At 36.3% G+C, this 23,974-nt stretch overlaps 1 protein-coding gene across 1 annotated transcript in view; it reads right to left on the bottom strand.

The window, feature by feature from the left end:
- LMLN (leishmanolysin like peptidase) overlaps positions 1-21,275 on the bottom strand; it is a 52,645-nt gene extending 31,370 nt beyond the window's left edge. Inside the window, exons 1-7 of the mRNA XM_069556370.1 lie at positions 21,020-21,275; positions 12,729-12,823; positions 12,144-12,174; positions 11,051-11,133; positions 10,453-10,576; positions 6,887-7,065; positions 3,071-3,176 (exon numbers count right to left, since the gene is read on the bottom strand). Coding sequence (XP_069412471.1) covers positions 3,071-3,176; positions 6,887-7,065; positions 10,453-10,576; positions 11,051-11,133; positions 12,144-12,174; positions 12,729-12,823; positions 21,020-21,238 — 837 coding nt within the window. The 5' untranslated portion in view covers positions 21,239-21,275. The remainder of the gene's footprint in view (positions 1-3,070; positions 3,177-6,886; positions 7,066-10,452; positions 10,577-11,050; positions 11,134-12,143; positions 12,175-12,728; positions 12,824-21,019) is intronic.
- Positions 21,276-23,974: the final 2,699 nt, after the last annotated feature.

Below are 23,974 nucleotides of genomic sequence, written 5' to 3' on the forward strand. Positions count from 1 at the left end.
TGGTGGTAACATGTAAAATCATCTGTATTTCTAAAGATTTTCTTTACAATGTGAATCTGTCTACAGTCACATTTTTAGACAATATTTTTAAGAAGTCTTTAATAAGATAATAGATACTTTACATAAATGTATTCAAAGTCCCATTTGCTATTCTCCCCTCTCCCAAATAAGACGAGGAAATGGGCAAAAGAAGAAAAACAATTACTGACATTGGACATCTCCTGTTTCATGAGTAAGATTTCTTTTCTTACTTTCTTTCCTAACCTAAATAACTAAAAAAAAAAGCACTTTTGTAACTACTAATTTAAGTAATCAATTTCATTGGCAAATTTCTTTGCTTACATAACTGTGGTCTCTGTGTCATTCGAGGCTTTCCAAACTAATTAATGGAATCTATAGTATTATTTTATTCCTACATTTCTTCTTTTTTAATCTCTGAAGATGCAAAGGATATTTAATGGAGTCAGCTAAGAAAATCTAAATAGTTTTTAATATACAATTCATTGAGGTAATATAAAGCTTAAAATAGTATGAAGTGCCTCATCCTTTAGAATATTCTAAATTCACATATTTTTCTTCCCTATCAAGTTGAAAATTTTTCTAAGCACACACATTTCAGAAGGCATATCTAGTACTGAAAGTACCAGGAATGACTATAATTGATAGTTAAAGCATATATAACTTTATAGAGAATAAGTGTATTTGTTAAACATTTAATTCTTACCATCCTCCAGAATGGTTTTTGAGACAAACTAATGTTTTTAATTTCTTAGGTTTTTGCAATTTTTAAAATACAAATATACAAAAAAGTTACAAAATCTAAAAGAAACTTATGTCTACTCTTTAGGAGGATTTAAGATATAAGTATGGATGTGAGAGTTGGACTGTGAAGAAATCTGAATGCCGAAGAATTGATGCTTTTGAACTGTCGTAGTGGGAGAAGACTCTTAAGAGTCCCTTGGAATGCAAGGAGATCCAACCAGTCCATTCTAGAGGAGATTAGCCCTGGGTGGTCTTTGGAAGGAATGATGCTGAAGCTGATTGGCCACCTCATGCGAAGAGTTGACTCACTGGAAAAGACTCTGATGCTGGGAGGGATTGGGGGCAGGAGGAAAAGGGGACGACAGAGGATGAGATGGCTGGATGGCATCACTGACTCGAAAGACGTGAGTTTGAGTTAACTCCGGGAGTTGGTGATGGCAGGGAAGCCTGGCGTGCTGCGATTCAAGGGGTCGCCAAGAGTTGGACACGACTGAGCGACTGAACTGAACTGAACTGAACTGAAGATATAAGTTTTGCTACGTTTTCTTTAGACTTTTTTTTAAAGAAATTAAAAACCACTGCAGAATATTGTTGAAGGCCTATTACCTTAACCGTTTCTCCTCTCTCTTTTCCCAGCGGTAACTACTACCTTAAAGTCAATGTACATATTACGACAATATAGTTAGCTGATTTCCTGTCAATATAAATAACTTAAAAATATCAGTCAAATTTACAATCATTTTCATCATAATTAGACATTAGCAAAATTACTGATTTGTTTTTTTGCAGTTTCTATTCACACCATTTGAGTGATGCTGAGTTGTGCTTCATTTGTTTCATCTTGTTCCTGAAATAAATTTTTATTATTTTTATTTTTAAAAAAAAGTCAGTGTACATAGTAACTCTCATGCATCCTTTTACATTCAATGGTGTCTGACTCTGAGACTCCCTGACTGCTAAAATAAATCTCAATATGTTCTTATATACTTCTTGACCAACTGGACCTTTTCTTTTGTGACCTCCCTGTTTATAATCCAATTTACATCATGTCTGCGACTTCTGCATTCATGTTTACTTATACATTAGATTTAAAATCTGCTGGGTTTTTTTTTTCTGGTTCTCTCAGCATCAAGTATCTACAGTTTTTGGAGCTTAAAGCTGAAAATGTTTTTTAAAATGATATTTGTCTTTCATCACGATAGCAGGTTTGACCTACTTTTTTAGTAAAAGGAAAACATGATACATTTTAGAATCTCCTTACTTGAAAAACATAAGTGCTATCTGTATACACTAGAGTTTCACTGAATTATTCAGGTATTCGCTGATTTAAACAAATCATACATGATAGCTCATGGAAAAAGACTAATAAATAGCCACTAATATTATTATACCTTACTATGTAGAGTATGGTGCTAAACCATTTATATGCTTTATCTTATTTAACCTTCAAGAAAAAAAATTCACTCTAGTATGTACTACTATCTTCATTTTATATATGAAATGGAGACTTATAAAGACTAAATAATTTCTAATAGACCTCCAAGATTTTTAGCAGTAAAGCTAAGGAAATTCACACCTAGATCTGTGTGATCTATTCTCTCTCTTAATCACTGCATTTTACTCCCATCTATTATATTTTCTAAACACATGAAAGACATCAGGAAGACAGTTCCTAGGTCTTAGGCAACTTCATATAATTCCCCAGACATCGTGTAGAAGTTTACTACTTCGGACTGATTGGGGAAAAGCAAAGAGAAGTTCTGAATCAGTTGGTATATATAAAATTTAGAAAGCCTAAATAGATCAAGAAGACTTTTAGAAATGAGATCTCTAAAAGAGAGAAGACAGATCTATAACCTGCTATCACTTTTTTTCCCTTAAAGATTAATTTATTTGGCTGTACCGGGTCTCGGTTGCGGCATTTGAGGATCTAGTTCTTTGACAAGGAATTGAACCCATGCCCTCTGCATTGGGAGTGCAGAGTTTAAGCCACTGGACCACCAAGGAAGTCCCTAGGTATCACTTTTAATTACTAAGTCTCTTCTTAAGAAGCTTAATCATTTTTTCAAAACTCCTATTTACCCAATGGATTTACTTTAATTATTTTAAGTAGTGTAACTCAACCTAGCCACTATCCTAATCACTAAAAATTCTCTATCGGCTATTGACAGATGTCTAATCAACTAGGTTTTATTGAACACAATCTAAAAAGCCACATAATCTTAAATTTTAATATATAATTAAAATGAGAGTATAATCAAAAACTCAAGGAATGAAGGAAAGAATAATAGTTAACAGCAAAATTTACCAGCGCATGAATAATCTCATGTTTCACTGTGGACAGCATCCCAACAAACTCCTGAGGCTGGGTAGAGATCATATTTGGACACAGGTTAGCATATCCTGCTATTGGCCTGTTAAAACAGACATTGAATTTTTAATTATATTCCAGAACAGTGTGTATTATGATATCTATTAACCTATATTTTTCTATCAAAAAATGATTAAGGTCAGAAAATTATTTGTTAAATGTCAAATATGTCATTTTATAACATAACATCTAACTTTCACCATATTTTATTTCTAAGACTTATACCTGTTTTTCCCTATGATACAGCTAATCAACACTTGTTCCCAGGAAAGGATAGAGTCAGTTAATTATACCTCAGTGTGAATTTGTAAAATAGGTCAATATGTACCAAAAGAGGGAATGAACTGGAAAACTTAAATTCTAACACTATTTTACTCACAAAACTCATTTCTGACTTCAGCATTTCACTATATGTACAGGCACAGGGACAGACGAGTAGGTAGAGAGAGAAAATAGTTATATAATAGGACAGACAATAAGCAAATCATCCAGGTTGCTGCAAGTTACAGAACGCTCTTATTTCCATTTCATTATTCTCCTCCTTCTGTCCCAGCAATGCCTTCATTAACATAGATTTTTATCTTCCTGTCATCATCTTTCATATAGTATTTTATACCTTCTAGAATCTACAGAATTCTATATCTCTTTATGAGCCTAGAACTTAAGAATCCAAGAACTGACTGGGACCTAGAGTAATTCAATTTCACCATGCATCTAATTGTCTTTCAAAAACTGTGCCAAACAGCAATATAAGGAACCCCAAAGTTTTTTCTCCCAACGCTATCTTAACATTTTGCCACAGAAATATCACAAACCTCCCCAAATAGTGATAGCCCATTTACAAAGTAAGAGGCTTTTGTAGGTAAAAAAAGCCTTATATAGGTAAAAAAGAAACAAACAAACAAACATACAGTGTACTTCTTTTTTTCATACTTGAAAACAACAGATTTACACTTAGAAAATTATGACTATAATTTACTCACCGAAATGTTGCCATGGTGACCTCTAAAATATAAAATAAATGTCTCTGTCAGGCTCAAACCCTCAGGGACTTCTTAAGCATTTAGAGTAAAACAGCCCTGTCTGCTTCTCCCTACAGCGCATCTCCTGAATCTCTCATCCTCAACACCAACAGGAAGACACAGCTCTTTCCTAACATCAGTTCTTGCCCAGCTCTTTATGTGGCTGGTGCTGACAACTGTCAGCTTATAGCTCAAGTTTCACTTCTTCCAAGAGGCCTTCTTTGTCCAGTTCCTCTAAACTATGCTTGCCTCCTTTTGTTCTCTTTTGTCTCGCAGCACCCTGTCTTCTTCTACAAAGTTTATTTATCATATTTGAAGGCACATGTCTCTTTCTAACTGTATTTAACTAGTACCTGACTCCCTCTGTAATCTGTAAATTCCACGAGGCAGGTACATGTGCCTGTTTCATTCACCTAGTCTGCTGGCAACATATTAAGCACTCAAATATTTATGGAGTGAATTAATGCATTAGAGCAGTTTTGCAGGAAAGTGCCACTTCTATCATAAAAGATTAAAAACACCAACTTAACATATTGCTCTTTCTTTTAACGTCAACGTTCTTCTAAGAAACCAGAATCTTCCCTAGGTATGAGAAGACAAACATGAGTAGCTTCAAATTCACTGACACAAGGAACGTTTATTCTTTCATACCTAAAGTGAGCCAAATGTTCAAGTGCCTTAAGAAACCTAACAGCAGGGCTTTGAAAGTGAAACAAATCTCTGGGCTATGGGATTCTCATCTATGTGATAATTCCTATGCCGGATTCTCTCCCTAAAAGACAATTAAATACTTTCAGTACTTTCAGTATGATCAGGTGCTAAAAAGAGATGAACTAATCTAGACCCATCTCAACATGGGATTTTATATCCCTCTCCCTACTTCCACAGGGAACCGATTCTGTTTCTAATACATAAAGTTCACTTTTGTTTTGTTTCTTTAAAGTTCACTTTAACATGTCTTTTGTTTAAAAAAAGTAATAAAAGCTCACTGAAAAGAGCTATATATCCAAATTATAGAAATGTATGAAGAATGAAGTAAAAATCCCTTATTTTACAACCTACCACCACTAAAGTCCACTATCACAAGTAACTGCTATTAACAATAGGGATGTTTTATTTTTAGAGTGACCTTCAACCCCAGTTTGCCCAGAACTGAGGGATTTCCTAGGTTATGGGGCTTTTAGGTCTGACACAAGAATACTCCTGAGAAAATGAGCATAGCTGGTAATCCTGATTATTTTTTACTTTTACCTTAGCATGTTCAAATCCATAAGCAGATTTTTAAAGCAAGTATAAAATCATATTATGTACACTGTTCTACAATGTTTGATACTCAACAGTATATCAAAAATGAGATTGTGTATGGGTGTATGCACAATCCATATGGCTTAGGTCAAATTAAGATAAAGAACCATGATTTTGCAACATTGCTATTAAGAAGGTATATTTCTCAAAGACATCTACTTTGAGATGTGTCTCATTTTATTAAGTAGCTTATTCATTTAGCACTTCAAATACCATATTTGCTTGATACTGACACTATTAATTATAAAATATCACAAATTTAATGATAGCTTCTCAGGAAAAAATTGAACATTCTATTAAATACATATATTATTTTCTAAGAATACTAAATAATACATATACATCTGCAAAAGCATCTAGTACTTTCTTCTTCAGTAATATATTAAATATTTCACTTGAAGTATTCTCAGCATTCAGAAGCTAAAGATTTTTGAGTTTATTTCATGGATCAACAAGTATATGGTATCATGCTAACAGATTGCTTTCATAATCCATGATGTTGATTTTGACCTCAGTACTGACAGTATTACTCTGAAGCATACATTAGTGTTTCCTTTGTACTGTCTACTTGATTCTACCAACAATTTCACTTTTTTTCCTTAAATTAGTTAGAACTGGTAGATGAATGTTCAGGAACTCACCAATGGTCCTTACAAACAATGAACAAGTCATTGTCATTAACTCTCTTCAATTTGAGAATGTCGCACATAATCTATATTGAGACATGTCAGTTTCTACTGCCTTTAATTGATTTGTCTGGTGTGTGATAGGCAATCCTCTGTACACATAATAACTTTATTTCAAGACTACTTCACTGAGAAAAAATTTTTTGAAATATTTTATAAATAAAAAGGAGGATTCTAAATTTTTAAGAAATAACTAAGTGAAGGACATATTAAGTGATATGAAAATTAGGTGAATAGTTATTTTCAGCATCTTAACGTTTAGCACAGAAGTGCTAAAGTTCAAACTGTTTCCTTAGAGAGGTATTCATCACTTCCAAAGAAAATTCTATTGACAGTAGACTTTTTCTTTACTCATATTACCATATGCATAACAGTCCTATAACTTGATTTCCCCTCCACACCCACATCCAAGCAGTATGCTGTTTCTTACTACTGGAGGTGGGTAATCTGGCAAATGCGAACTCCCTGTACTCTAAACACTCAGAATATGCTTTGAGAGCTCTTTTAAATTTATTACTTTAATTGGAGGATAATTACAATATTGTCCTGGTTTTTGCCATACATCGATATAAATCGGTCACAGGTGCACATGTGTCTCCCCATCCTAACCACCCCTCACCTCCCTCCCCACCCTGGGAGTTTTGTTTTTTTTAATTGGAGGCTAATTACTTTACAATATTGTACCCACCCTGAGAGTTCTTATATTAGATCTTGGGAATAAGTCTTGGGGGGAAGCTTACCTGTCCATTTTTGCTTCCTGCTGACAATAGGCTGCATAAGAGATGATGTTTTCATGGCTGCACCTCTCAGTGGCCAGAGCACCAACATAAAGAACAAAGTCTGCATCCCGGACTCCCTCTTGGTCTGGCACACCCACTGCTCCACAGGGCCACTTACCGCCACAACAGACTCTGCATTGCTATGCCCACAGGGGACAACAGAAAATCAGACCAGAGATAAGGTTAACTATAAGGGCTTTTAACTTACAGTGAATCCAGACTTTAAATATGCATGATTTAATTTTTATTAATTCTTCAACTGTTATCAAAGTCCATATCTTTCTCTGGGGCTTCCCAGGTGGCCCGAGTGGTAAAGAACCTGCCTGCCAATGCAGGAGATGTAAGAGACACAGGTTCAATCCCTGGGTTGGGAAGATCCCCTGGAGGAGGGCATGGCAACCCGCTCCAGTATTCTTGCCTGGAGAATCCCATGGACAGAGGAGCCTTGCAGGCTACAGTCCATGGGGTCACAGAATCAGACATGACTGAAGTGACTTGGTACACACGCACGCACACATTCATACCTCTCTCTACTCAGTTCCTATCTCTAATTTTAGATTTATTTTATTAAAATTTATACTTTATATACAATGATCATCAATGTATAATATTAATTAAAACAGACAACAGCTATTTATAAAGGGCATCCCTGCTGCTGCTGCTAAGTTGCTTCAGTTGTGTCCGACTCTGTACGACTCTGTACAACCCCCATAGATGGCAGCTCACCAGGCTCCCCTGCATCCCTGGGATTCTCCAGGCAAGAACACTGGAATGGGTTGCCATTTCCTTCTCCAATGCATGAAAGTGAAAAGTGAAAGTGAAGTCGCTCAGTGTGTCCGACTCTTAGTGACCCCATGGACTGCAGCCTACCAGGCTCCTCCGTCCATGGGATTTTCCAGGCAAGAGTACTGGAGTGGGGTGCTATCGCCTTCTCCGAAAGGGCATCCCACCAGGGTACAAAAAAAGAAATAGAAAAGGTTTTACTAAACCCTGAAACTAGGTGAAAATTACAAGGAACCTTCTTATAAATACATTTTTTAGCAATTTCCTGTGAATCTGTGGTTATTTCAAAATTAATAAAAATCTTTATCCAGTGGAAATACATTCCTATTATGAAGTAATTCATGTATCTTATTAAAACTAAAAATAAAACAGATAAAACAAAAGTATATAAGGTAAAAAGTTACAGTCATCTTTATAACACTACCCTTATTTCTAGTTTTCTAAGCAAACTGTGCCCTTTTAACACCTGCTTTTTAGAGAATTTCTATCAAAGTTCCTAAATAACCATAACCTCCAAATTATAAACAGGAAAATCAGTAAATGTTGGGTTTTTTTAACACATAAGTGATGTTTGTAGAGAGAGAAAAAACAGAAATTCTCACTTCTGCTTACTGTTGCTTCTCTAACACACATACTTATAATTTTAAAATTCAATTACTTTAATCTGCTAATAGTTGGTGTTATGAAAAGCTGTGTTTTAACAGCATTCTTTTCCATGATCTTTCATTTCTTCAAAAAAAATTTAGGAACCCCCCCCAAGAAGATAAAACAGAATTTGAAACGACAAAATTAAAAATAAAAATAGGAAAAAAGAAATGTGCCTTAAAATGTCTAGGAAATGTCTCTAAATGTCTTAGCACAAAAGATACATATGTAATTAATAAGTTGTTTTAATTTTGAAACATGTCCCTAAAACCCTTTATGCTATTCAGGAATTTGATTAAAAAAATGGAAGCTGACTAAGTTAGCTGAATTAGTGCCAATATAGGGTTCAAAAAGCCTTTGGTGAGCTTCAGATACCTCAAGAAAAAATTACAAAGTACACTTCAACCATATGCTTAATTTTGCTTATAAAATCAATGTTCAATAACATATTTATTTTCTACAAGTAATGAGAGAACATAAATAGAGAAAAACATCTAAAGCAATAATCATACTTTTCAAAAAGTATGTATAAGTTGGTTTTCTGGTTTATGCATTTTTCTATTTTTTCTGATACAAATAATATATGCTTAATATGAAAAATCAGAAAGTTACAAAAACATATAACTTACCAAATAAAAGTCCCCCACAATCCAACTCAATGAAAATCATTAAAATTTTAATGTCTCCAGATTTTTAATATATGTATGTTTCCAATTACTTTATAACTTTTTATATGTGTGTATATACTTATTTTTATTGGGATTCCCTGGTGGCTCAGACGGTAATACTTATTTTTATTACTTATGCTTTTATTTCAGCTTTGTTGAAAGGTGAAAGTGAAAGTGAAAAGTCAAAGTGAAAGTCACTCAGTCGTGTCTCTTTGCTACCCCATGGACTATATAGTCCATGGAATTCTCCAGGGGAATTCCCTTCTCCAGGGGATCTTCCCAATCCAGGGACTGAACCCAGGTCTTCTGCATTGCAGGTGGATTGTATACCAGCTGAGCCACAAGGGAAGCCCAAGAATACTGGAGTGGTAGCTTATCCCTTCTCCTGCAGATCTTCCCAACCCAGGAATCAAACTGGGGTCTCCTGCATTGCAGGCGCATTCTTAACCAGCTGAGCTGGAAGCCCAATAAGTTAAAGTCGCTCAATTGTGTCTGACTCTTTGCGACGCCATGGACTCTCCAGGTCAGAATACTGGAGTGGGTAGCCTTTCCCTTCTCCAGGGGATCTTCCTAACACAGGAATCGAACCCAGGTCTCCCTCATTGAAGGTGGATTCTTTAAGAGCTGAGCCACAAGGGAAGACCAAGGGTGAAAAGTTGATAATTTTTAATTTTTTAAATAAAACAGGCTAACTACCCACACTGATTTACCTTAAAAAATTTTTTATTGAAGTATATTTGATTTACAACGTTGTGCAAATCTGCTATACAAAGTCATTCAGCTATACATATAATACACATTCTTCTTTTACATTCTTTTCCATTAGTTTATCACAGGATATTGAATATAGTTCCCTGTGCTATACAGTAGGACCCTGTTGTTTATCCATTCTAAATTTAATGTTTGCTACAATTTATTTATATAGAGATCAATTTCATTCTTTAACAGCTGTATAATATTCCATTATGTGGTTATGCCATAATGTAACTAGTATAGGTATATTTATAGTTTTGCAAAGAATACCCTTGAACATATACTATATAGTTGTAAGTATTTTTAATGGAATACATTTCCATGATGGGTTGAACCTTACTTTTATTTGAAGAGATAAGGTTAAACTGCCCTTAAAAAATACTGAGGTATACAGCTGCTAAAAGATGTTTTGGACAGCAAAGAAAAAGTTCTAAGCAGAAATGATTCGGCAACCCCAGGGATAAACTGAAAAAAGAAAATAAATAGCTACATTCATCTGAAAACTAATGAAAGAATAAAATCAGCACACCCAACTGTGATTACTTTTGATTACTTTCGGTAGAGAATGAAGCTTTTGAACTTAAGTCTGTAAAAACTTCTGGAAACAATCACAGATTGAAAATCTGTTCTAAGTTTATCCTAAAGAATGGAAATGTTGCAAAGAGCAGGGTGAACTACCTGGAGGTGCTCCTCGGGCACTATAATGGGACCGCATTTTGTATGCTCTGCACATTCCTCAGTACAGCATCTATGGTGATCATTTTCCTTCCGTAGGTATTGGTACTGGTTTGTTGCACATTGTCTTCAGTTCATTTTTACATTAAAGTTTAATTACAAAAAACAAAAAACAAGATTAGTTCATAGCAGTTAAAAACACTGTAAAAAAAACTAGTAGCTGCTTTCATTAATAGCTACTATTTTAATTAGAAAAGTAGTCTCAGAAAGAATTTTGGTTCCATGGGAAATCTTCTTAATGTGGGTTTTCAAACACTTCAAAAGCCTATACTGTACACATAAAGGAAGAAGGAAGGGGAGATGGGGAAAAGGGTACAACTACACCCAAAGAAAAGACCCAGTGGGTCCCGACATAATGGAAAATCAGGGAAAGAATGACTACCCAACATGCTATTTTATTCTTTTTAAATATCTACAGTTTGGTCTCTAAGAATCAGCATAATAAAATACTCCCAGTATAAATTTCAAAAGTTGCCATACTGACAGAATGAAGAGGGCAGACTGCTAAACAATTGAAGAAAATGTGTGAAACGTGACATACCTGCTAAGTAATATAGTGCCCGCAGGTCTACGAACCTGGAAAGTCTTCTCTAAATAAGAAACAGCTTGTGGGAAAAGTTTGTTCTAAATAAAAGTTGAAATAAAAAAACAGTCAGAATGACAACTAAGAGATAAACCATATTAAAACAAGCAAGCACAGGGTATTAATGACTAAAGGGAAAGAAGGAAAAAGCCTTGTAACTCAAATACAATATTTAGTCAAAGGTTGTATGGCTAGGGGTAGGGGACAGAGTGAGCGTAGGAGCAAAGGAATTTCTTCACCTTCTAGTTTAGTTTTGGAGGAAAGAACACCAGAAAGTTCCTTTCGTACCCTATTTAAATAGAATGTTATAAAACATAAATCACCACTATTAATCTAACTTACTTTAAATTTGAGACTGCTTTAGATGACTCCAACATTCATATAGTTTATGTTAAGAAAATCTTGTATTTAGAAGATCTGCTTTAACGTCACCAATTTCTGTTGCCCATAATGAGCTGGCTTAGTGTGTGTGTGTGTGTGTGTGCGTGTGCGTGTGTGTGTGTAAAATGTATGCTGGTTGTGTGTGTGTGTGTGTGTGTGTGTAAAAAATGTATGCTGGTTGTGTGTGTGTGTGTGTGTAAAAAATGTATGCTGGCTTAGTGTGTGTGTGTGTGTGTGTGTGTGTGTAAAAAATGTATGCGGCCAGCACCTTTATAAACAACCTTGGCATTTCATACTATCAGGCCAATTATTCTTCAGGAGAATGAGCACTGACACCAAGAAAACTGGTTTTGATGTTTTTAAAAAGTCATCTTTTCCATCCTATTCTAAGCATGCTCTGCTCCCCTAAAACCTAAGAAGACAAGTAAAAGAAACGAGAATGACTTAATATCACATCATAAAATGAGAAAACTAACTTAATATCAAATATGAACAAAGTTTTAGTGAGTACATCACAACATGTTTGTGAAAATGAGAAATACACTTACCACATCTTTTATTTAGTCATTCACAAAATAGTCATGTATATATTTTCCATTACTGAAGTAAAATTAACATATAATAAAATGCACCATTTTAAGTGTTCAAGTCATGAGTATTTATTACATACCTTTACAAGGTGTCTTTTCTCAGGGAGCAACCTGAAAATGACAACATAAAACATAAAGATTGCCATGCTGAGGGCAAACCATTGTCTCATTTGTTCAGAATATATCTGGCAGGAGCCCCAGATCTCAGCATTTTAGAGTTGATCAAATACAGTCTCATTCATTTGGGAAGTTAAAGATAGGGAAAGACATCAACTACTCCCAATAGCTCTTCACAAACTACTACAGATTCATAATTTATCTCTTTTCTGAACCTCTCTTTCTTTAAAAATCAGGCTATATCATCTCTCTGGTTAATAATTTTGCACATGTTCTTATTATTGTATACACTGGTTATCTCCTCTTATTTTTCCTTCAAGTACTTATTGTAGCCAGGTCTCTTATTGACCACATCCAAGTAGATATACGCTGGTTCTGTTTAAATTATTCAAAATGCATAGGTTTAAATCATATCTCATGGCCTTCATCTTTCTAAACTAAAAAGCATATTTAGTTTAATTCCATTTATGGAACTCCAGGTAACAAATGAAAGTATCTTCACAGTTTGATTCTTAATAAAAAAGATGACAGAATAATGGTGTACTTACTCTTCAATACTTTTATCGTAGATAATCTTAATTCTTAAATGTTCATTAACATCTCTCTTTACAACGTGATTTTTAAGATGGACCTTATTTATGACCTGAGAAAAAGTAATAGATTTGAAAAAATACATATAGGTTAGCTACTTAAGGACTCAAAATTAACAAACTAAATTTTAAATGTAATACTCAGAAAAAAAAAATAAGAACTAAATAAATCAAGAAATAGTTCGTGCTCGTGGATACAAAAACTCAGTATTATCAAGATGTCTGTCGTGTCCGACTCTGTGCAACCCCATCCCTGGGATTCTCCAGGCAAGGACACTGGAGTGGGTTGCCATTTCCTTCTCCAATGCAGAAAAGTGAAAGTGAAGTCGCTCAGTCATATCCAACTCTTCGCAACCCCATGGACTGCAGCCCACCAGGCTCCTCCGTCCATTGGATTTTCCAGGCAAGAGTACTGGAGTGGGGTGCCATTGCCTTCTCCGATGTCAGTTCTTCCCAATTTCACCTATGCCAATCCCAATAAAAATTTCAGCAAGTTATGTTGTGAATATCAACAAACTAATTCCGAAGTTTATATAGATGGCAAAAGACCCAGAATAGCCAACAAAATGTTGAAGAAAAAAAGTTGAAGGAATGACACTACTTGACTTCAAGATTTACTATCAAGTTACAGTATCAAGAAAGTGTGATGCTGGCAAAAGGAGAAACAAATAGGTCAATGAAACAGAATAGAGAGCCCAGAAACAGGCCCATATAAATACATTCACCTGATCTCTGACAAAGGACAAAGGCAATAAAATGAAACAATGCCTTTTCAACAAATGGTGTTGGAACAACTGGATATTCATATAGAAAAAAATCAATCTAGAGTCAGACCCCACATCTTTTATAAAAATTAACTCAAAATGGGTTATAAATCTAAATGTAAAATATAAAATACAAAACCATAAAACTCTTAAGAGAAGATACTATAGGAGAAAAACTAGATATTCATGGGGATAGCGATGACTTTTTTTGTTTACTTTTTAGTACTATTTATTTGTTATTTATTTTTGGCTGTGTCAAGCCTTAGTAGCAGCACACGGGATCTTTCGTTAAGGCTCGAGCTCCAGGGTGCGTGGGCTCAGTAGCTGCAGCTCGCAGGCTTAGTTGCCCTACAGCATGTGCGATCTTAGTTCCCTCACCAGGGCTCAAACCCACATGCCCTGCGTTGCAAGGTGGACTTTTAACCACTGGATCAGGGAAGTCCCTATTTATTATTTTTTTAGTTGCAGCATGCAAACTTTTAGTTGTGGCACTTGGGATCTAGTTCTCTGACCAGGGACCAACCCGAGGCCCTCTGCACTGGCCCCCACTAGACCATCAGGGAAGTGCCTAGTGATGACTTTTTAGATACAAAACTAAAGACATAGTCCATGAATGAAATAATTGATAATTTCAACTTTATTAATAATAAATACTTCTGCTCAATGAAAGTTAACATCAAGAAAGGAAGACAAGCCACACACTGGGAGAATATATTTGCAAAGGACACGCTGGATAAAGGACTATTATCCAAAATATACAAAGAACTCTTAAAACTCAACAATAAGGAAATGAACAACTCAAGTAAAACACAGGCCAAAAACCTTAAAACTCAACAATAAGGAAATGAACAACTCAAGTAAAACACAGGCCAAAAACCTTAACACACACCTCACCAAAGACGGTATGCAGATGGCAAATAAACATACAAAAAGATGTTTCACATTACATATCATTCAGTTCAGTTCAGTTCAGTCGCTCAGTCGTGTCCGATTCTGCGACCCCGTGAATCGCAGTACACCAGGCCTCCCTGTCCATCACCAACTCGAGGAGTTCACTCAGACTCACATCCATCGAGTCGGTGATGCCATCCAGCCATCTCATCCTCTGTTGTCCCCTTCTCCTCCTGCCCTCAATCCCTCTCAGCACCAGGAAAACACAAATTAAAACAATGAGATATCTCTATATGGCTATTAGAATGGCCAAAATCTGGAACATATACTATACCAAATGCTGCCAAGGATATGGAGCAATAGGAATTCTCATTAATTACTGGTGGGAATGCAACCTGTACAGCTATTCTGGGAGACAGTTTTGGCAGTTTCTTACAAAACTAAACATACTCTTGCAGTCATGACTGCTGAACCACTCAGCAGTCATGCTCCTTGGCAGTTACACAGATGAGTTAAAAACGTAAATTCACACAAAAACCTGTTCGTGGATCTTTATAGCAGCTTTATTCATAATTGCTACAACTCAGAAGCAGCCAAGATGCTTTTCAATAGGTTAATGGATAAACAAACAGTGGTATATCCAGACAATGAAATAGTATTCAGAGTTAAAAGGATGAGCTATTAAGCCATGAGAAGCCATGAAGCCAACTTAAAGGCATATCACTGACTCAATGGACATGAGTTTGAGCAAGCCCTGGGAGATGACGAAGGACAGGGAAGGCTAAGGCGCTGCTGTCCCCTCGGTCACAAAGAGTCAGGTATGACTGGGAGACAGAACAACAACAAAGTAAAAGAAGCCAATCCAAAAAGGCTACATACTATACGATTCCAACCAGATGACATTTTGGAAAAGGGAAAACTATGGACACAATACAAAGATTGGTGTTTGCCAGGGATAGAAGGATGGCAGAGGAATAAGCAGAGCACAGAGGATTTTGAAAGCAGTGGAACTACCAGGTATGACACTGTAATGATGGCTACGTGTCATTATGCATTTGTCCAAAGCCATGGAATGTACAACACCAATTGTAAATTCTAATGTAAATTATGGACTTTGGGTGCTTATGATGTGTCAGTGTAGTTTCATCAGTTATTAACGAAAGTACCACTCTGATTAGGGATGTTGGTAATAGGGGAGTCTACGCATGTGAAGAGGAATACGGTACTTGGGAAATCTCCGTACCTTCTTCACAATTTTGCTGTGAGTCTAAACCTGTTTTTATTTTTAAAAATAAAGTATTTAATTAAAAAAATAAAGATGAGAAGACAATGAAACAAATAGTTAAAGCACTAAAAGAAAGATGTTCAATACTGAAGTTTATCTCCAATGACATAAAAGATAAACTTTTACATCTCACAGACAGGTGAGATATAAAATTCTAATCATAAGCAAGCTGAAATGACTATACTAATATCAGCAAAGCAAAGGCAGAGAGTATTACCAGTAATAAAAAGTAATGTTTTATAATAATAAAGGATGAATACATCAGAAATTCATAATTATAAGTGTGAATGTACCTAGCAATAGATTCAAAATCCATGAAGCAAAAACTGACAAAACTAAAGGAAGAAAAACATTTAAAATCATAGAAAATTTTAAGATCCTATCAATTAGACAAAAATTTTAAGAACACAGAAATCTATAGCTAATATTTTATAATAACTGTAAATGGAATACAACCCTTAAACTTGTATAAAAAAATATAGAAATCTGAAGTGTACCATCAGTTACCTTACCTTATTGATGTGTACAGAAAACTACACTCAGTACCTATAGTATACTCTTTACTAGTACACAGAACAGTTTAGTGGGATAGAGCATATGCTGAAGTATATGTAAAACAATTTCAAAGAACTGAAATCTTACAGAAGATATTCTCTAAATTAGAAATTAATAACCATAAGCTATCTAGAAAAGGACCAAATATTTAGAAATTATATTTTAAACATTTTTAATAACCCATGGATCAAAGATAAGATTATTTGGAAAAATAAAAGCATCTAAACTAAGTGATAATTAAAATACAATGTGTCAAAATTTATGAAGTGTAGCTAAATTTGTACTGAGAGAAATACAGATCTTTAAATGTTTATAGTATGAAAGAGGCAATGACGACCCTGTATGCAAGACAGGAAAAAAGACACAGATGTGTATAACGGACTTTTGGACTCAGAGGGAGAGGGAGAGGGTGGGATGATTTGGGAGAATGGCATTCTAACATGTATACTATCATGTAAGAATTGAATCGCCCGCCAGTCTATGTCTGACGCAGGGTGCAGCATGCTTGGGGCTGGTGCATGGGGATGACCCAGAGAGATGTTGTGGGAAGGGAGGTAGGAGGGGGGTTCATGTTTGGGAACGCATGTAAGAATTAAAGATTTTAAAATTTAAAAAATAAAAAACTAAAAAACATAGAAAAAAATAAATAAAAACTAAAAGCATAGGAAAAAAAAGAAATTAATAACCATAAGCTATCTAGAAAAGGACCAAATATTTAGAAATTATATTTTAAACATTTTTAATAACCCATGGATCAAAGATAAGATTACTTGGGAAAATAAAAGCATCTAAACTAAGTGATAATTAAAATACAATGTGTCAAAATTTATGAAGTGTAGCTAAATTTGTACTGAGAGAAATACAGATCTTTAAATGTTTATAGAATGAAAGAGGCAATGATGACCCTGTATGCAAGACAGGAAAAAAGACACAGGTGTGTATAACGGACTTTTGGACTCAGAGGGAGAGGGAGAGGGTGGGATGATTTGGGAGAATGGCATTCTAACATGTATACTATCAGGTAAGAACTGAATCGCCAGTCTATGTCTGACGCAGGGTGCAGCATGCTTGGGGCTGGTGCATGGGGATGACCCAGAGAGATGTTGTGGGGAGGAAGGTGGGAGGGGGATTCATGTTTGGGAACGCATGTAAGAATTAAAGATTTTAAAATTTAAAAAATAAAAAACTAAAAAAACTAATAAAAAATAAAAAATAAATAAATGTTTATAGTATGAAAGAAAAAAGAGCTCAAAAACAATGATCTAAGTCTCCTCTAAGTCTCCGCCTAACAATATGAGCAAAGTAAATCCACAATAAGGAGAAATAACAAAGAACAGAAAACAATGAAATAGAAAACAATAATTAAAGAAAATTACCAAAGCTAATGGTTAAAATTATTAATAAGATTAATAAGCTCTTAGAAAGAATGGACTAGAATAAAATAGAATAAACACAAATTACCACATTGGAAATGAAAGTGCAGATATTACTCAGATTCTATAGACATCAAAAGGATAAATATATTATCACCAACTTTATGTCAGTAAGTGTAACAATTCAGATGAAATAAAGTCCTTAAAAAACACACATTACCAAGACTGACACAAGATTAAATAGATACTCTGAATAGACCTGTATCAGAGAAACTGGATTTATCTGTTCCTAAAAAGTGGTTTCTTGGGGCCAGAAGTGAAAACATGAGTTTTCTGTAAATGGGCACAAGGGTTCTTTCCAGGTTGATGAAAAAGTTCTAAAACTGGACTGTGGTGATGGTTCTATAACTCTGTAAATTTATTAAAAATCACTTATTTGGATACTTAAGTGGGTGAATTTTATGGTATATAAATTATAGCTCAATAAAAGTGTTAAAAAAAAAAAAAACCTTTTCATAAAGAAAACTGTAGGCCCTGATAGTTTCAGTTATGGATGGCATCACTGACTCAATGGACATGAGTTTGAGCAGACTCCCGGAGACAGTGAACGGCAGGGAAGATATTAAGGAAGATATTTTCTACAAACTCTTTTAGAAAATACGTGATAGAACTTTCCAACTCATTTTGTACAGTCAGCATAATTCTGATACCAAAAGCTAATAAAAATTTCACTGAAAAGGAAACTATAAACCAACATCACTTATAAACATAGATATAAAAATCCTTAATCTATGAGGAAACTGAATTCACAAGTGTATAACACATCATAACCGATTAAAATCTATTCCAAAAATACAAGGTTGATTTACTACTGGAAAATTCAATGTGACCTACTATTATTATACATTATATAATTCCATTTATTTAAGCTGAATTCTAGAACAGGCAAAACTAATTTGCTGTAAAATCTAAATCTAATACGAAAAAAAAAAAAAAGAAAAGAGATGGGAGAGACTGGCACAGAACAGGAGAAAATTTTCTAGAGACTTGAAAATGTTCTATTCTGTATTGTGATAGGTTGTTGGTTTTACATGAATGTAAATGATTGCATTTGCTACATTTTAATAAATATAAATTTTATGGGAAAACAAAAATACTTGTAAAAGTAACAATAACAGTGGGTGGATAGAGAATGGACAGAAGTATATGAAACAGAATAAGAGAACAGTGGTAGTGTTGAAGCTGGGTGAAGGGTCATGGGAGTTCATTATACTATTCTGGTTTTGGTTTTGTTTTAATTTACACAATAAAAAATAAAACCAAAACTTAAAAGTTTTCAGTTGAGAACAAGTTATATGAGTCACATGTTTTGTAGTTCCCCACCATTACCAATATAAAGTTACTGTAATTTCCTGTTGCAATTAACAGAGATGCAGTCACTACTGTTACAATGAATAACACTTGCCTATTCTTTGTGTCCAATTTAAAGCAAAGAAAATGGCTATGAGGACTTGTTACAACATACTCTATGAAAAAACAGGAAAATTTATTAGGAATGAGAACTCTCAAGAATTTAATAGCTTGCTTTTAATATCCAAAGCACTATCACTATTTAGTTTGTTCAGCCAAGAGCCATAAATAAGAATAGTGGAGGGAAGTTTCAGGAAGAGTTTTCAAGCTCTGTACCTTTATTTTATTTAGCCACACCGCACAGCATGTGGAATCTCAGTTCCCTGCCAGGGATTGAACATGTGTCCCCTGCAGAGGAAACTCTTAGCACTGTACTGCCTGGGAAGTCCGTTTTCAGCTCTATAAAAAGAACAATGATCTCTCCAAAAAGCAAAGGGACTGCCTCTGGAGACAATTTCCATATTTGTAGAAATGTTCAAATATAAGTGAGAGATTTGTACACTGGCAACAATCACGAGAAGAAAACAGCTATTAAGGTTCCTTCAAGTACAGAGATTTTGCAGTTCTTTGAACTACTTTCTCTTGATCTAAATTCAAAGAGAGAAGTGCAGGGCTTTGTGGGAATGTATTTTAAAAAGAATTCACTAGGTAGGTGGGGGAACTGACATGTTTAAGGGTACAAATTTGCAACTAGTAGATAAGTAAGTCCTGGAGATCTAATGTACAACACAGTGATTACAGATTACAATACTGTATTATACACTTACAAGTGCCTAAGAAACTAAAGAATAAATAAAACAATTCAGCCAGAATGCAGTGTCATGATAAAAGCTGTAATATAGCCACAAACACCAAACTTACTATTCTGGCGTATATGGTTATAACAGCATACAGAGAAATTTGAAAATTATCACAAAAATTAATGGTCTTAAATTTCTGGGCTGAACTGAAAATTTCCAAATTAATCTTTTTTGATAAAGTAATAAGACAAAATATTAATATAAAATCAAGCACAACATGCAGCCCTGCCCCCAGGTACTATGTCTTCTTTCCTCAAAGAATACTGATTTACTGTGGCCCTCCTCTAAATACTGTACAGAAATCAAAGTACAAGACACAAACCTCATACACCAAGGAAAATTACAATTCAACTACAAAAGCAAGATATGTCTGAAAAATAAGCTGTCACCACATAGCAGGACTCGGTTAAGTGCCAGAAAAGAGTACAGATAAGACATATTGTAAAATGAAAAGAACATTCTGCTGGGGTGGTTTCAGCAGGCTGCCTTGCGATTAAGGAACTAAGAATGAAAGAATTTAGACAGGAAGAAAAATATAATGGGAGGGAGAAAGGTATTTCAGGGCAGGAGAACAGGGTAAAGCAAGCAATGTGATGAAGTAACTTGAAAATAAAATCTGAATTTTGTCTCCAGAGAACCCCCAATATCTCTGCAACGATTTTGTCTCGCTCTCCAACCAATTCTTTTTCAAATCTTTAGGTCAGTGGTTTCCAAAGTAAGGTCCTTGGACAAGAAGCATCATCAACGATCTGGGAACTTCAACTGCAAATTCTGAGGCTCCATACGAGATCTAATGAGTCAGAAGCGGGCAGCGGGAGGGAATGAATGGAGCGGCCAGTTGAATTTTAACAAGTCCTTAGGACACGACTGAGCGATTAAGCACAGCACAGTAGGTAATTCTGATGGACACCCAAGTTGGAAGACCACTGCTCTAGGACAACTTGCTAAGCACAACTCTCCGCACGGGAAAGTGATGATGTTCTTTTCAAATGCCGAATTGAGCCACTTTGCTGGGTGCAGGAAGGGAGCTGACGGCTGGTCCCAACCCTCTCAGAGTTCAGTCTCTGGCCCAATCTCGCTTTCTCCCCCAGTACACCCTGTTCCAACACTATCCTCTCTACCGTTGCCTCCCATATTACTTTACTCTCACAGGGCCCCTCCGTCGCCCTACCTCAGAATCAGAGGGGACATGGTGCCGGCATGGAGGAGAACTGCGCAAGGAGACAGGAATAGATGCGGTGCTTGCCCGGAGCCCACCTAAAAGAAGTAAAACGCCTCGGACCCACAAAGGACCGCTCCAGTGCCACCGGCTCGGGCCCAGGCCTGAATCCGAGGAGCCCGCTTTTCTACCCAGCTCGGCCGCCATGTTCAGGCCGAGCGTCGTTACCATGGAGTACGTGACGCCTCCGCGCCTAGCGCCAGCCCCGCCCCTCGCCTCTCGAGGCAGGTGGAGGAACTTGGCGGCTGAAAGTTGTTTTTTCATTGGCTGGCGTCACCGGTAAGAAGTTCAACGCCGAAGATGAGAGTCGCATCGCGATCATCGCGTCTCATTCGCGTGAAGCCGGCCGATAAATGCCGCCTAGCGGGCCACGAGAGTTGCGCCGTGAGACGATAAGTCGGTGTTGATGGTGATGAGATGGTGATAAGTGCGTGTCTTTTCTGAGGGAGTTTTACTTTTTAATTCAGTTATCCAGTGAAAAAATATGACCCACTAGGTGCCAGGAGCTTAGACATAAATAGATGCAAAATCTTACGATTTAGCTATTTAAAAGTTAAGTGGAATGTACTTTTCAATTTTACTTATGCTGAGTCACCGATTTTAGGACCTACCTTTTTTTAAGTTGAAGGTAGTTGATTTATAATATCGTGTTAAATCCACTTAAAATTTTTTTGTCCTCCCCCTTGTGGCTCAGCTGGTAAAGAATCCGCCTGCGATGCAGGAGACCTAAGTTCGATCTGTGGGTTGGGAAGATCCCCTGGAGAAAAGAAAGGCTACCCATTCCAGTATTCTGGCCTGGAGAATTCCATGGACTGTATAGTTCATAGGGTCGCAAAGAGTCGGACACGACTGAGCGACTTTCACTTTCACAGTAGGTGGGATCTTAAGTTTCCTGACCAGGGATCAAACCCTGCCCCCTGCATTGGAAACGTGTCTTTTTAATCACTGGACCGCCAGAGAGGTCCCAAACCCACTTCTAAACTAAAATCATTTTCTGTACAATCAATGAATGTTAAAGAGTTGCAAATACGTTAACCCCGGTAGCTTAGATGGCAAAGAATCTACCTGCAATGCAGGAGACCCGGGTTTTATCCCTGAGTAGGGAAGATTCCCCCGGAGAATGGCTTACCTACTCCAGTATTCTTGCCTGGAGAACTGCAGGGACAGAGTAACAGTCCATGGGGTTGCAAACAGTTGGACATAACTGAGCAATTAACACTTTTAACCCTGGAGGAAACCTGGTAGATTCTTGCTATTAAAAGCTTGAAAGCTGAGCTGTGAGGAACTATGAAAAACTAATCTCCTTGTGGCCCACAAAAGAAACCACAAAACTCGGAACTGGAAGCACTGAGCTTGTAACAGGCACTTCAAGAATTGAATATTATAAATTACTATACTAGGAACTGTAGTAGGTTAAAAAAAAATCCCAAGAATTTATACTTCATTGGATAAGATTATGTACTAAAACAAACCAAAAAAAAAAAAAAAAAAAGGGTGGGGAATCCTACACAAGAATAGTGGCATTCGATGTGGCTATCATCCCACTACAGGAAGTTGGGATTTTAAACCAAATTTATCACTTTTAGTATGTGCTCTCTACACAAAACCACAAAGAAATTCCGGATTGTGAATAAAGAAAGAATGGTACCAGTTATCAAGTTCCTAGAGATAACAGCAGTGTCTTAACAGTTCAAAGGATAAGGTGCTAGCCATTTTGGTTCATTTCTGTGAAACAAGCAATTCCTCCAATGGTAACTTTGTCTTGAGGACAGTCTGCACTAAACCAAACCTCTACAGGAGCAGATTAAGTCTAATACAGGCTCTCATAAATGCTACCATTACATTAGTTTAAGAGTATGCATGAATTTGTGTGCAAGGCTTACTTCCAACTGCATTTACTCTGGTTATCCTACAAACTCTCAGCTTGCTTTTTCTTCAAGTGCCTACCACTTCTTATCCACTTCACAAATATGTGAAGCATTCCATATTGACTCGTTTCCACTGCAGGAGGGGCCTGGGTTCAACCCCTTGTTGGAGAACTAAGATTCCATATACTACGGGTGATACAAAAACAAAATTAAATACTAATATCCTGGCATCTGGTAGTTTTCTAGACTTTCCAATTATGGAGTAATAGGTTTTAGTCACATTACATTACATAACCCAGTTAATTTGGTTCCTCAAATGCCTTCTAAGCAGAAGGCACATCAAATCTTTGTGCCATTTCCCTTTTGAAATTGTAGGGAGATGCTTGGCAACTGATACTTCATCTGCTCTTCCTTGCCTTGACCCAACTTTCCAAGTTCAATTTTCTTAAGATCCTACTCAAGATATTTGAAATGTGGTGGCCTTGAAAGGGTGAGGAGCATGGTTGCTCAATGATTCCAAACTGCTGCTTCTTACAACCCATTGTTTCCCTTACGGCCATGCCTCCCAACAGCTGCTACTGGACAAAGACTAGCAGTACAAACACATACCCAATCTGACTCTTTTGGCTTCAGGGCCACCATTAAACTAAGTGAAATGTAGAACTGCTATGTTCTACTCATTTTTAAGAGCTCTTAAGATAAGCCCACATACAATTTTAAGTCAGAAGGGGCTATTTGTCAAATTCCCATTCAGTTCAGTTGCTCAGTGGTGTCTGACTCTTTGCAACCCCATGAATCACAGCACACCAGGCCTCCCTGTCCATCACCAACTCCCGGAGTTCACTCAGACTCACGTCCATCAAGTCGGTGATGCCATCCAGCCATCTCATTCTGTTGTCCTCTTCTCCTCCTGCCCCCAATCCCTCCCAACATCAGTCTTTTCCAGAGTCAACTCTTCGCATGAGGTGGCCAAAGTACTGGAGTTTCAGCTTTAGCATCATTCCTTCCAAAGAAATCCCAGGGCTGATCTTCAGAATGT

Source organism: Ovis canadensis, chromosome 1, assembly GCF_042477335.2.
Source record: "Ovis canadensis isolate MfBH-ARS-UI-01 breed Bighorn chromosome 1, ARS-UI_OviCan_v2, whole genome shotgun sequence".
NCBI classification, from domain to species: Eukaryota; Metazoa; Chordata; class Mammalia; order Artiodactyla; family Bovidae; genus Ovis; species Ovis canadensis.